We start from the raw sequence: 14,947 nt of genomic DNA on the forward strand, positions 1-14,947 counted from the left end.
TCCCCAACTCCAAGTCTCAAAGGTGCTTATGCTAATTCAAACACAGGGCCCAGGAACTGAACACAGCCTCCCAGTTCTATTGCTGTGGGAAGATATTTCATCCCTTTATCATACTTCAGGGCCTGGGAAGGACCTGTGGTCTCATTGAGGAGCATGAAGGAAGTGTAAGCCATGTTTATGGAAAGATCATAGAATATAGTCACTTGGAGAACTGGGGAATGTGAGGGCGAGTGCTGCTGAGCAAGCATGGATCCCTGGGAAGAAGCTCGGCAGGGTGGCCCTTCAGAGATTTCAGAGCTCAGGAATGAACTTCAGAGAAAACACATTCAAGGAAGCAAATGCATACTGTCGAACTATCTTCACAGATAAAATATTTAAATGTGGTTCTTTTAAACTTTAATATCCCAGGTGGACTCCCAGGGTAAAATGGTTCATTTCTACAAACCCTTTCTGTTAGTGATTTAGTCTTCCTCTTCCAAGTTCACACAAGCCCCACCATGCTATAACAGACTTGAAGTAGTATTAGCTTTACCATTCCTAATTCCAGAAGAGTGCCTGTTTCTGTGGAAGCTTCCTTCGAATCCCAAGCTGCCACATACCTCAGGTGACTAGGGCGGCCCTGGAGTGGAAGGGAGGTGGGTACTAGCAAGTGAGTCCTCCACCTGGAAGGAGCAAGGTGTGGCTCTGGACCACTGATAAGCTGGAGACTCAAGAGTACCTTTGGGATGGAGGGGGCATTTCTTGACTCCCACAGCCACTCATCCACGAACTACCCAAAGAAACATCACCTTATTTCCTGGGTCAAATTCCAGAAGTCTTACCTAACTTTCTAAGTACAATTTTTTACATGAATCTCTTTGGCAATTTCATTGTTATGATTGCTTGATTATAAGCTTTTAAACTCTATTCTGGGGTAAATCCTAAAATAGATCCACGAGAGTATAATTTGTAAGAATGTGAACTTGGGGATGGATGGTGATTCTGAAAAACAATCTGTGAAATACCCTGAGTCGAAGTGGCCATTCCCCTTACATTCAGTAACTACTATCTGACTTTCTTCCAGGTGGTGGTCTCATGAAAACTGACTAGGTAACTCAGTCACTTGATTATTTAAAAACAGGACAAAACAAAACTCACAAAACACCAAAGTAATCAGTATTACTCTAACAAAATATTTCCAAGTTCTAACTATATTTTTCTAAACTAAATGGTCATGGGATGAGACCTTCGCAAGAAATACTATTGGGCACCAAATGCCTAAACATGTCATTTATCTGATTTCTTATTATTACTATTGGGAAGAAATGATTATCTGCTGAATGTAACTAATAGGCTCTGATCAAAATAAAATGAGATATTCTTTTTATTCTCCAGTACTGTCCTGGAAACTACAATGTCCAAGACCGTGAATTCTGCAAAATTGAGAGAAATGACCAAGATCTGGGACTTGGAGACATGCCACCCGAAGTAATCCCCCAAATGCTGGACTGGTCTCTCCAGTTGTCATTTCCCAAGGCTTTGAGGCCAAGACAGTGCCCCTTGCTATAAATGAGTGGGCTTGGGAACCCTGGAGAAGGGCAGACACCTACAGCTCATTGATCATGACTTTTGTCTTACGTAACAAAGAATACTTGTACTGGAGAGTGAGAAACTCAGGAACTCTGAACTGATGATTTAAATAAACCCATATTTACTGTCAAATTAAAAAATAACAATTTGGTCTAGCATTCTAGAAATATAACAGAAGACTTCATCAAGATAAATGTCCCCACCAGCTCTGACACAGGTCTCCTCTGATATTTTGTCTGTCTCATAAACCTAGGATTCCAAATTGTACTGTCAATTTATTTTGCAGGTTTTTTGGATTCTGTCAAGACAAAATCATGGGATGCTCTGGACTACTTCTGAAGAAGGCATATCTACATATATGTTTTTTGATAAAAATCATATTTGTCCTTCCAGTGATTATTACTGCTGTAAACTCTAGGGCATATTTTCTGTGTTCTGTGCACCCCAAGCTCTGAGGGGGCACCTCAGGGGCACCACAGAAGATGCCACCACCTCTGCTTCAGCAAGAGCAGCTCCACTTTTAAATACTGATGTTTTGGGTTAGATTTTATTTCAATAGGTTCTTTTGCTTAAAATAAAAAAAGCTCGAACACACGTCTAGCATTCTAGAAATATAATACTGTGTTTGCACACAGCCTTTTATTTACTTCGAATATCTTGACACAAATATGATTAACTAAGCAAGTCTGGATGGGAAGAGCTGAGCAATTCTGAATCCTCAGGACTAAGCCTTTTCACCATAAGCCCTCAGTCTCTGTCCCTTGCTGTGGTTACCTGGTACCACTCTTGGTACACTGAAAGTGTTTGAAAATGTTGATGACAAACTGTCATATACAGACAGGCAGCAGCAGCTTTGACAGACACTATCTACTCTGGCCTCCCTATAGAAATGCTGGAGTCAGCTCACCTTATCACTATCCAATGTGTTCTGAGACGTCCGAGAGGCGATGGAAATTGTATCAGGCTGGCTGCTGCCATCCCCTTGGCTGTCCAGGTCCTCTCCATCCCTGGTGGTACAAAGAAACTTTCAGTTCCTGACTGGACTGGTGAAGATCATCTGACAGTCACTGGAGAAATAACAGATTTGCTGAAAGAAGTGCCTGTAAGTTCAAGTATATATGAGAATGATCTGGGACCAGTGTTATATTAATAATGATAACTCACTGTCTTGGGCACAAGCCTTTTGCTACTGCTGTGCTACGTGTCTAACATGTATCATTCCATTGAATGCTCAACATACTAAAAAAAAAAAAAAGTCTGTTAGGATTATATCCATTTCAGGACTGAGAAAGCAAAAATGTTCAGATGTCTGTAACTTGTCAGAGGTCACATCATGATTTATATGTGTGTACTCAGCAGGGCTCTGGGTGGGAAAGGGAGTTGGAGTGTTTGCACACAGCCTTTTATTTACTTTAGAGTAATGGAGCAGTTTCAGCACTAAGAATGTTATATGAGAATGGTATTTTAAAACACATACCTTAAAATGTTTGAAAAAAAATGATTTGGGGGGAGGTATTGTGGAATAAACCCAGGGCCCCCTAACCTCTAAGACACATCCCCAACCTTTTTATATTTTATTTTGAGACAGAGTCTCACTAAGTTGCTTAGGACCTCGTTAAGTTGATGAGGCAGGCTTTGAACTTGTGATCCTCCTGACTCAGCCTCCTGAGCCGCTGGGATTTATAAGTGGGTGCCAATGTGCCCAACAGAAAAATTAGTTTTGAAAAATGGAAAGTTAATGCTGCCTTGTTCTCTCCCTATCAAATGCCCTGGGCACTCACCTCCTTCCCTTCTGTCTCGTGGCTGGCGCTGTTTTGGGGATGTGAATGGGCTCCTTCAGGGCTCCTTTCAGGTGGATGGTCCTTTCCTGTATTACTTCGCGGATGTGCTTTATCCAGTCCTGCTTGTTCTCGATACTGGAAGCCTGAGTAAGGTGTCAGAATTGCTCAGAATCAAGCAGGCTCTTGTCACAACCTGCACCAACCACACCATGACTTCCCTTGAGTTTCCCATTTTTCAAAAGAACTTCTCAGCAGAAAAGAATCACATCTTATGTTTAATTTGCCACCAAATAAACGACTTAAACTGTGGATATTTCATAGCACATACATTATTCAAGATCTCTCACTATTCTAATAATCCATCATCCTCCAGTCCCTGTACCTTTCAGGCAGCCATGGAGAAATATGAAAAAACAACCACCCCAAACCAAAATAATCACTGAGGCCATTTAAGAGACATTATGTGTTGGTTAGGGGCCAGCAAACAGTTAGCAGGGAAATGACCAAACCCCACAATCCTGATGCTTCATCTGCTGGGGTCCTGGGATGCTGCTGCTGGCAGGTGCCAGGCAGGTGCCTCAGGTGGAGTATCCCACTGACTCCCACAGGGACTCCACAGAGAGCCTCTATCATCCTCCTTATCAGTGAGGAATTCAAACAAGGATACCTTCAGAAATGTGCTTCAGGCCACAGTCACCAACTGCAAATAACTTCAATCCCCAATCTTTTTATATTTTATTTTGAGACAGAGTCTCACTAAGTTGCTTAGGATCTCGTTAAGTTGATGAGGCAGGCTTTGAACTTGTGATCCTCCTGACTCAGCCTCCTGAGCCGCTGGGATTTATAAGTGGGTGCCAATGTGCCCAACAGAAAAATTAGTTTTGAAAAATGGAAAGTTAATGCTGCCTTGTTCTCTCCCTATCAAATGCCCTGGGCACTCTATAATCCTCCTTATCAGTGAGGAATTCAAACAAGGATACATTCAGAAATGTGCTTCAGGCCACAGTCACCAACTGCAAATAACTTCAATCCCACTACAACTCTGGGGAAATGTTCTCTGGAAATGGCACGGGTAGATGCTCAGTAAGCATCTGCTGAACAAATGCATGTGGCATCATTTTTTCCACTTTTTCTTTATTTGCTCTGCCTTAAAAGAGGTTTTTGTTTCTTTCTTTTCTTTTCTTTTCTACATGTTCTAAACCTTAGTAACAGTTTTCTAATTTTCTTGTGGCAAACACCCACCTCCTAGGATTTAAGTATAATTCCTTGTAAATGATTAAATGATTGTCAGTGGGATCATAGATGAGATCATGAAGGGAGAGGCACCCAACATTTCTCCCTGAGAACCTTGTTTTTGAAAACAGAAAACCAAAGCTATGTTGAGAAAGAAATTAAAATTAATAACCCTCTTTGTAATATAAAATGTGTAAAGTGGAGGATATGTTTTTAAAGTCACTGAGAGTAGAAACTGGGAAATAAATGAAGAAAACAACTTTGAAAAGTACAGATCAGGAATTTAAATGCCTGATACTAATATTTGGAGATTAAACAAAGAGAAGTATATGAAAAAGAGCATTTGGCAGAGTTTGGAAACAACTGAAAAAAAAATATTAATATGGTTTAGTATGAAAAAAATTCTTATGCAAATCAATCATTATATTTATAGGAATTGGGCTGGGATGTAGCTCAGTGGCAAAGAATCTGCCTTGCATTAGCAAAGCCCTAGGTTTGACCCCCAGTTCCAAAAAAGATTAAAAAAAAATTACAGCAATAAATACATTGTGCCACTCTTTCAGAAACAGTAAAAGTAACTCAACTAAAATACCAAGTAAAAGGCAGCACTTGGCTGAGAAGAGAATAATTTGTTTCATACTCAGAGTAATTTCAAACTGTTTTTAAGTTGATGATTTAGAAATAAAATTCTCCTTTGCAGACTAAACAACTAAAAAAAGACCAAAGTTTTGTTTTACAACTACTAGGCCATCACCACTGCAGTCATTACCACCATTATCCTCCCCATCACTACTCCCAGCACCATCACACCTATATCTATACATTTACACTCTCACCAGCTCCACCATCTACATTAGCACCACACTGTACACCAGCACCACACCACCATCTATGTTAGCGTCACTACATCAGAATCTACACCTTCACCATTACCACCCACAGCTGTCCTACCACCATATACAGCACCAGGTATACCACTGTCTATACCTTTACTGCCATTTACACTGTCATCAATTGCTAAATGTTGTCACTAGCACTACCAACTAGCATCATCACTGACACCTTCATCACCACCAATACCATTGTTTAAACCAACATTTCTACAATCTATACTATCAGTATCAAAATCTACACCAACACTTCTGTCTACACCACCATCATACCACATCCTCCACCATCACTGCCAACACCACAAAGCAATCTCTGAAATTAAAGCACACGTTATTTTCTTCAGTCCCTCCTTGAAAGCTGGAAAAAGTTAAATACTCAAAATTCCCTGGAAACTTTTCATATAGTAGAGACTGCAGTAAGTCTTATTCTTCAATTGTATCATGAGCATTTAAAATAAGTTCTAAGTGAAAACAGTCCATATCTAGCACCATTTCTTAAAAACACACTTTGGGCACTTGCCACTTCAGCTCATGTGCCTAGTTCATGCAAATCAGAAATTTTAATATCTTGAGTATACTTTAAAAATTTTACACCTTAGAAAAATTCAGTTATCTAAAATTTAGCTATCAGTGTAAAGTGTACTCTATAGAAGAACACACTGGGCTGGTAATCATATATTCACTGAAAAATAATCCATTATTAACATCTGAATAAAGACCTGAACAACATAATGGCTTCCACAGTCAGTAGTTATTAAAGGGCAGACTCAAAAAAGAGCAATGGACAGATGAACAACTCAGGGTTGCCGGAAATACCAGAGAGATTTAAAAGGTATGCAAGAGACACAATAACTCACATGTAAGTTCATGCACCAGTTCCCATTACACTTTGGCTCATCTCCAATATTCTACAAATCATTAGCTATGTCTTCCTCAAAACATTCTGAAGTCACTTATGGTTTTTCCAGACAGTTAAGAAAGACCATTCCATCTGTATTTCCTCAAATACAGAAGGGTGGTGTGGTGGTGGTGGTGGTGGTGGTGGTGATGGTGGTTGTGGCGGCGGTGTACGTAAGACATTCTCTGCTGTTCCTAGGTTAGTAAAACTAAAGGAGAGTTCAAATCAAATATGCAAAGATATTTTCCTCTCCCCAAAGCTATAAAGCCAAAAGTACCCTTTGTAGATTTGAATTTTAAATAGTATCAAACTCCATTATTTATAACTAATCTGCTTTTCATTCTGCCCCCAAACTAGAAAGCTAAAGAGGATCCTGTGAAGATTCTTGGCCCATTAGGTTTCAACTTCCTGTCACAGACTTTTTTCCCTCTGGAAACTCCAGAGTATGCAATGAGAGTTACTGGTGTGTATCTCATTCCTCCCACACGTCAAATTCTTGCATCTCTTAAAGAATTAATTAATTAATTAATAATACTATTAATTTTTTTTTTGGCGGGGGTGGTCCTGGCGATACTTGGATCTAATCCCGGGATCATTTACCACTCAGCTACATCCACAACCCTCTTTATTTTTTATTTTAAGCCAGGGTCTCACCAAGTTGTTTAAGGCCTAAGTTGCTGGGGCTGGCCTTGAACTTACAATCCTCCTGTTTCAGCTTCCCAAGTTGTTGGGGTTACAGGTGTGTGGCACCATGCCCAGCAGAAACAATTATTTCTTTATAAGACTAAATTAATAGGTTTTAAAAAGATTTTCCTCCATTTATTCTTTCACGAGGCTAGCAAAATTTAGCTCAAGTTATTTCATCATCAGAATTCCAAATTGCATTTATTCTACTATTCTTTCTATGGTAGTCACCAATCCCAACAGATACAATGATATGGAAACCTATCTGCTTTAACAAGAAAAGCACACAGCCACACAAAGACACAAGAAACTCCTCACATAGCATGTCCCAGCTTTAGATGAACATACCTTAAGGACAATTTTGTTATCTGAAGTTGGCGTCCTCCCTACCCACAGTGCAAATTTGCAAGGATCCCCTTCAACATGTTCTGTGACGCCCAACTCTGAGGTCTGCATTAAAAAAAAATGATATAATTAGAGGACAGTAAAATTCTGGTAGGATGTAGAACAGGGACAAAACAGTTTGGTCACTTGTGGACATGCTAGATTACAACACATAATTTCTCTGCATTAGACCTCCTTTTAGTTAAAATGAGGAAATTTTGTTTTAGGCCACAGGTGATTGGTTTCTTTTTTCACCGTCTCCGAATATTTCCACTGGAGATACCAATGCAGGTCATTAAGCAGAACATCCAGAGGAAGGAAGCCAAAAGATGTGAAAATTTTTCTATCCAGAAAATCAAGAGATGACCATTTTCAATCTTATAAACAACAAATGCATTTTTCATTATCCTAAAAGGGCTGCCACAATGAATTTTCACTATTAGTAACATATCTTCATAGAAGGCAATGATGTTTGAACAATTATTTTCCAATTTATTTATACATGGAATTCACTTTTTAGTATTCTACCAGTAATTTAAACAGCAAAGAAACAAAATCTTTCTCTGTGATATATGCAGAACATGGAACATGCAGATGAAGGTCATTATCTTTAGTCCCTCTCCCACAATCAAGCTCATCCCTAATGCATTCTCCCAGAAAAAGGAAGTGATTCATAATGGAACTACAAAGGTGGCCTCTAAGGGAATCTTAAAACTTTTAAAAGATAAATTAAGTGAAGATGTGTAAGCTTCCAAAGCAGACTAGCTAGGTCTCTAGGGGCAAATTAATGTAAGCTAGTGAAATTACTAGCCAGCAACACTGCATTTTTTTGTTTCTAGTCAGAATGTGACCTAAAATGATGTAAGGCAAGCTCTGATCCAAAAGATAATCTCAAGCAGGATGTCAGCCAAGAAACTGGTTTGCAAACCATTAGTATGAACTTGCAAACTCTAGGTTATTATTAAGATGATTTTTATACTTGGGGGTATTTATTATTTTAGGAGTTTAATACACAAATATCATAAAATGTATAATATATAAGCTATCCAAATTCCAAATATCTACTAACATTATATACACACACACACACACACACACATGTGTGTGTGTTCCTTTATGGCAGATATATATCTGCCATAAAGGAACTCAAGCAAAGGTGGTGATTTCTCCTTAGTCTTATCCAACCAGACCTGACCCTCCCCTGGACTCTGCCCAGCAATTCTATGTTGTCAGACCTCTGAGAGAAGGCCCACTAAGGAAACTGGATGTGTGGGGACCTGAGGACTTCCTTGGCTAAAAAGCTATTCTGTAGACATGTACTTTCATAGAGGCTGGCTGGGTTGGCTATTGTAATGAAATGGTACCAGGTAATTTTCTCTCCCCAGAAGGACACTGACAGGTTAGATAAGAGATGAAATGCATCACTGAGTCTGCCAACTGCTTAAGAGGCTGTCTCTGTATAGGTGGGTTGTGGAGTTTTCAAACTTATCTTTGCTTATATAAATTTTTTCTAATGATGACACCTTGCTTTATAAAGGGTCATACATTTATTTGTACATTTACTTTTTATAAATTTATATTTAAAAAGAACTTCATCATTAACAATCTATACTGAACCACCAAGTAAGGCTGCTTGAATATATAACCATGTTTATGAACAAAAAGATAATTGTCATGATATGAGAGGTTAGTTAATGAATACAAGAGAAAAACAGTTTAAATTCATTTGTAAAATATTTTCTTTTTCCTCAAGCTAGATGCTATAGGACTTAGGAAGAGCAGGTTTCCTGTGTATGAAATTCCAGTATGCCCCCTAGTGGACTCAGGGGTGTTGGAGAATTTCACTGAAGATGAAAACATTATCACAATTCAGACTCATTTTTGAATAGTTTGGGAAGTTAAGTTGAAGGAAACAAATCGTAATTTTTCTCCACCCACAAAAGGTTGCAATTATGTTACCTGTACAATTATAATTCTGAATGTCTATACTTACAAATAATTTGCTTTTGTAAAGGTACTTGCTTCTCCCACTGGAATCTTTTACTTCTTTACTAAATACTAAGGACATTTCAAAAAGAAAGAGATGCCGCTCTCGACCCTTTCGAATTAAGGTTTTTGGGTCCCACACTTGGAAGGACTCTTGCAAGATGAGCTCTCCCTGAGACTCAATGTTTTCATCAAACCCTACAACAAGAAAAATGTAGGCAAATCAATTTAAAAGAAAAAGGAAAAATGATGTACAAGAAAGTAATATTGCTATTTCAACACTTATAAGATACCCATCAATTAAATCTCAGATTAGAATTACCCATCTGACTCTCTGACTCTAGTCTCTGCACCACTGCTCTATCCTACAAAGGGCATTTCTTTGTAAATACCACTTTGCATATATTTTCCTTTGTTCCAAACTACAACAATAAACCTCAGTGATTCCTCATAGCTTTCTTCTTTCAGTTCTGTCCCCTCAGGTTGGCACTCACATCACCTGAACTCTGGTTTAACTTGCTCTGCTCCTCACCCCTCATTCACAACATTTCTTCTCTACCCAGAATGGCTTCTCCATTGCTCATATTGCTTCAGTCTGTGTTTCCTCAGGCTGAACATCCTTCCCAGATACTCTGCTCCAGACCTAGTCTTGCCTTTCCTCAAGGCACTAACTAGTCCTCCCTCTTGAAGACATCCCCAGTCACCATCCTGTGTGAGCCTGGAACACTCTGCATGTGAGCCAGCCTTGCCCTGGCCAGGCACTGATGTTTGTTACTGTTCTTCTCATTGTAGAAGTGGCCACCAGAGCTTAACCAAGCAGTATCTGGGACACAAATTGCTCATTACCGTCCATTTCCACTGTCGTCTTCTCCCTAGCAGAAATTCCCTCTAGAGCCACTGCAAATAGGCACTTCATTTCCCAGCCTTGTCTGCAGTTAGGAGCAGCCAGGAGTCCCCATTCTGGGCAAGTGAGAAGAGTATGTACAACTTGTAGTCTCTGCCTATCTAGGTTCCCTATCCATCCTCCATCCCTACTTTCTCCTAGATGGAATGTTAATGTAGTCCTGAAAACTTACTGTACCTAATCAAGCAGGACAATATCAAGGATGGAGAAAAATGAGCTGGAACATAGCCTAAGTCCTTGATGACATCACAAACAGCTGCCCAACAAGACCCACATTTTATGCCAGAGAAAGAAAAATGACCCTAGTTGGCCTCTGAGTTTTGGGACTTTATTACATACGGTAGCACCTATGACCTAACTAATTTATTGCTCAATGATACTAATGAAATGACACAGGCTAGCAAAAGCATATAGGGTAGGACTGTATCTTACAAATAATTTCATGTAACTGGAGCCACGCACTGCAACACAGAAACAGCTTAATGAAACAGAAGCATTCATGGAAATTATAAGTGCTGTAATGATTTTTAAATGTAATTACCTAGTTTCTCTTTACCATATTACATACCAAATTCAAATGCATCAGCAGGTGTCTGGTACCCACTATATTCAGGGCTGTAGCAATGGATATAGAAATGGGGAAGCAATAGCTCTTTCAAGGTTATACAATCTCGGGGCTCAAATCATTCACCCATTACCCACCCCTGCACTGGCAGAAAGCCTGAGGTAAATGACCCAACTGCTGCTGGAGTTCAAAGTGTGGAGCAGCTGTTTTCCAGGCTCAGGACAAGGAAATCCACTTACAACCTGTATGAGCAGGTCATAAGGATGCACATATGTTGAGTCCCATTACCTTCCAGCATGCTGAGGTGCATGGCGTCGTTGGCTCGCTTTGGCACACTAAGCATCACCTCAAGGCCGTCTTTAATTTCTCCCTTTCCTTCCTCACAGCACGTGAGCAGCTCCTGTAGAAGACCAATACCATGAATTCAAGAAGGCAACCATAATGCTCTGTGAACAAGATCTTAGCAGAAATGAAGCAATTTATGAGAACTGATGGTTTTCAAGATAAAAACAGAGCTTGATCAATTTGGCACATAATTTCACCTAAAATGAATTACTGCCTCATTCAATGGACAGTAGGGTTTTTCCTGCCCAAATCAGGACATGAGAGTAAACTACATACTGTCATCATTCAAAATGAAACTAATATACTGTCAATAATCTAAAAAATGTAGAAATACATAATGCATCATTGACTACTGGTTACACTTGACAGACATACCAGATTCCACTGTTATGCTGACTACATCACCCTGACATGATTCTGAACTCCTGTGCCACTGAGACAATGCCCAACCAGTCAGCCAGAACGCTGCAGCAAGAACAGGAATGTGCATAAACACCTAATGACAAATGTCTTTCCTCTGTCTGCAGAATGTTTAAGAGAACTCTAATGAATGAACTACAACTCCCTGAGAGATCTTTGTGCGTAACTACATTTCAGGGATACTCAGAGGAACATCATCATTGAATGAGTGACAGCAGAACATTAGATCACATACTGGTGGGTTATTTCTTACTGGGGTATTAGTGACTACAAACCAGTCAGTAACAATAGTCTTTCACGTCCTGGTAATCCACAGAAGAGGGATAGGATATTATAGTCAATTATGGCCTCACTCTTGGTGGTTAAGAGTAACTCAATTACCTGAAAAACACCTTTATTCATGACCAGATGGTATCTTTCTATGATTCTGAGCAACTTGGCAAAAGCTACTTTACAAATGAAATATACCAAGACTACTGCTTTGGCAGAAAACCTTTTCTGGGAGATTGAGGACGCTTTTAACAGTTCCTGGAAGAACTTCTGGGCACAATGAAGTAAAGTTTACAAACTGAAGCACTAGCTTAGTGGAACCAAAGATTAAAAACAAAATCCTTAAATCTTGAGGACGCCAAGGGGTAAAGAGAAAGTAAAGAGAAAATGTGACTATCAACAAATTAGCCTCCTAACTTCTTCATGTTCATACCAACATCATCTACAGTGATGGCCATAAAATCACTTAACACAACTTGAATATTATAGTACACTCAAAAAAGGAACTGGTGATGTAGTTCAGTAGCAAAGCATTTGCTTAGCAGAAACACAAAAACAAACCAAACACAGCTATAGAAAGTTTCCCATTAGAAAAGTCCCATAATAGTATCATTTGCATAAAAGAACACAATTAGTTTTTGTTGTTTCTAAATGTTTCTTACTTAAAAAAAAAAAAAAAGGTAAGAGCTTTTAGGCATTCATAATTCCATCTTCTGGATTTCTTTCATATCTAGCAAAATTACACTGTAATGTAGGAGGATCATAAAATATTGTTATGGGGGGTTAATAGGTCTCATTCTAATGCTTAATAAGATTTAACAAAGAAAGAAAGAATATGGTAAATGTCACCAAAAATTAGTTGTAAGTTAAGAAAATTTATTCTTGATGATACAATACACATTTTATTATAACTCTTATTATGAATTCTAACTTTTCCTTACTTTTGTATTGTTGAAACTAATTCAATTTTTTCAAATGTGATTTTAGTTATTATCATTTATAACAACAACAACAAAAAGCAGGGGACAACTTAACTCAAACTCCTGAGATTTGCACAAATATGTTCCACAAGATGTGTGTGATAAATGACTAACAGTAACAGAGAGGGAGCTACATGAAGTAGGGGATTCAGTGGAAAAGCTGGGTTCAAAGCCAAGACAAATTGTATGTATCAGTGATGATTCTGGGCAACTTCCTGGTCCTGCCCAGCCAGTCTCCACACCTGAAAACCAGCACTGTTGTAGGTTAGTATGTGCAAAGTAGCACAGTGCCTGGCCCACAGCCAGCATGCTGAAACTGGGAACTGAGGGTCAAGAACTAACAGGTTCTCATTCACATCTCATTTTATGTTAGACACAAAGGCTATTCAGTACAGTTCAGGTGCACAATCAAAGAATACGCTCTTATGTAACTGTTACAATGAGCAATCAGATGTCAATGAATAAAATATATCAACTTGCAAAATGTTATTTTTAAAAATTCAGGGTAACATACAAAGAAAAGATGGCAAAACACTAAATCATAATTCATGAATTTTGCAGCCTAAATATTCTTCATGCATACTTTTAAAATGCTCTTTAATAACAATTAATTAATTAATTAAGTGGTGCTGAGGATTGAACCCAGTGCCTTACACTTGCGAGGCAAGTGCTCTACCCCTAAGCAACATCCCCAGCCCTCTTTATACATACTTTCAAAAGGAGCTGATATTTTGTTATTCGCTGAACTGGTTTAATAAGGTAAGAAGAGATGGAATTGGCTAATCCATGCCGCTGCTGTATCTCCTATATTTAAAGAAACAAAACAAAATCTTATCATAGGATTATACTATTAAAACATGGTTATAACACTACATTTGTTTTCTAGATGCCTGACAAGTATTTAATCCTATTGAAATAGGATTTTCTTAAAAGTATATTCAAATATTATCAAAAACTTCTTTGCTTCTAAAATTTTACTTTGGATAGGAGGACAGAGAATTGGGTAAAAGTGAAGATCTACATTATTAGTCTATGGCAAATCTAACACCAGGATTCCCACTTCACTTTGTAATTATGTCATTTCCACGCACAAAGCTGCTGGTTGTTTAGATTCCTCACCAAATGAGGAGTCTGTCCATTTTATTTAGCACTCTATGCTGAATACCAATGACAGAGCTCAGAGGTAGAGTAGCACCTGGTGGATGTTCAGTAATTCTTACTAATAGAAGAATACCTGAAGGTCAACAGATGTCCTAGAGAATGAAGGCAGTTATCCCAGAAAGCTTCTTTAAAAAATAAAACAACTCAATGCGGAATACTGAAGGCATGCAACTTTGTGAAACCTGTCAGCTGGCCAAGTATGATTTCCTTTATAATTAAAGATGTATTTTAGGATACAAAGGCTCTTAAATGGCTTTGATTCCAGACATTAAATGTACCACATACTATCATTGCTTGGGCCTTTAAATATTTCTAAGTCTGCATGTTTCTGGTTGCTGGTCTTCATCTAATGGCAAGAGCATGGAGTTGTGTGAAATATTTAATAAAAAAAAAAAAAAAAAAAAAAAAAAAAAGGTGCCATTAGGCTGGGAGCTTCCTATTACAGAGGCACTGATGGGTATTTACTGCTCCATGGGAATGACAACCCAAACAGGGTCAGGTACAGGTAGGTTTCAGCTCAAAGACAGAGGCTTTAGTTTACTCTGTTTCCCAGACTTTCATATAAAAGCAGATAATTACACTTGCCCATGTACAAGTGTGATGCCAAAAAAATAAGTATGATATCCTCACAGCCTTGTGCACCAAAGCACACATAGTATTCAAAAGTACCTTCTTGTCGATTGAAACATATGTGGCACTCGTCTGACTAGGCTCTGAAAACCCAAGCACTTTCTGTATAGTATATCATAAGACTCCATCATCCCCTTTGTACAAACAACAGCTCTGCAATCTTTTTCAAAAAACAGATGATCTGTATATACCTTTACTCAATGAGAACATAATTAATGAAACTTATAATTGATTCTAGTTGTTATGC

The 14,947-nt window shown here is 38.6% G+C and overlaps 1 protein-coding gene across 2 annotated transcripts in view; it reads right to left on the reverse strand.

Moving 5' to 3' along the window:
• Trio (trio Rho guanine nucleotide exchange factor) overlaps positions 1-14,947 on the reverse strand; it is a 333,690-nt gene that overhangs the window by 90,383 nt on the left and 228,360 nt on the right. For both annotated transcript variants that reach the window (XM_027950370.3, XM_071612702.1), the window contains exons 28-33: positions 13,621-13,713; positions 11,183-11,294; positions 9,433-9,623; positions 7,404-7,505; positions 3,351-3,493; positions 2,477-2,576 (exon numbers count right to left, since the gene is read on the reverse strand). In XM_027950370.3, coding sequence (XP_027806171.1) covers positions 2,477-2,576; positions 3,351-3,493; positions 7,404-7,505; positions 9,433-9,623; positions 11,183-11,294; positions 13,621-13,713 — 741 coding nt within the window. The remainder of the gene's footprint in view (positions 1-2,476; positions 2,577-3,350; positions 3,494-7,403; positions 7,506-9,432; positions 9,624-11,182; positions 11,295-13,620; positions 13,714-14,947) is intronic.

The sequence above is a fragment of the Marmota flaviventris genome, chromosome 5 (assembly GCF_047511675.1).
Source record: "Marmota flaviventris isolate mMarFla1 chromosome 5, mMarFla1.hap1, whole genome shotgun sequence".
NCBI lineage: Eukaryota > Metazoa > Chordata > Mammalia > Rodentia > Sciuridae > Marmota > Marmota flaviventris.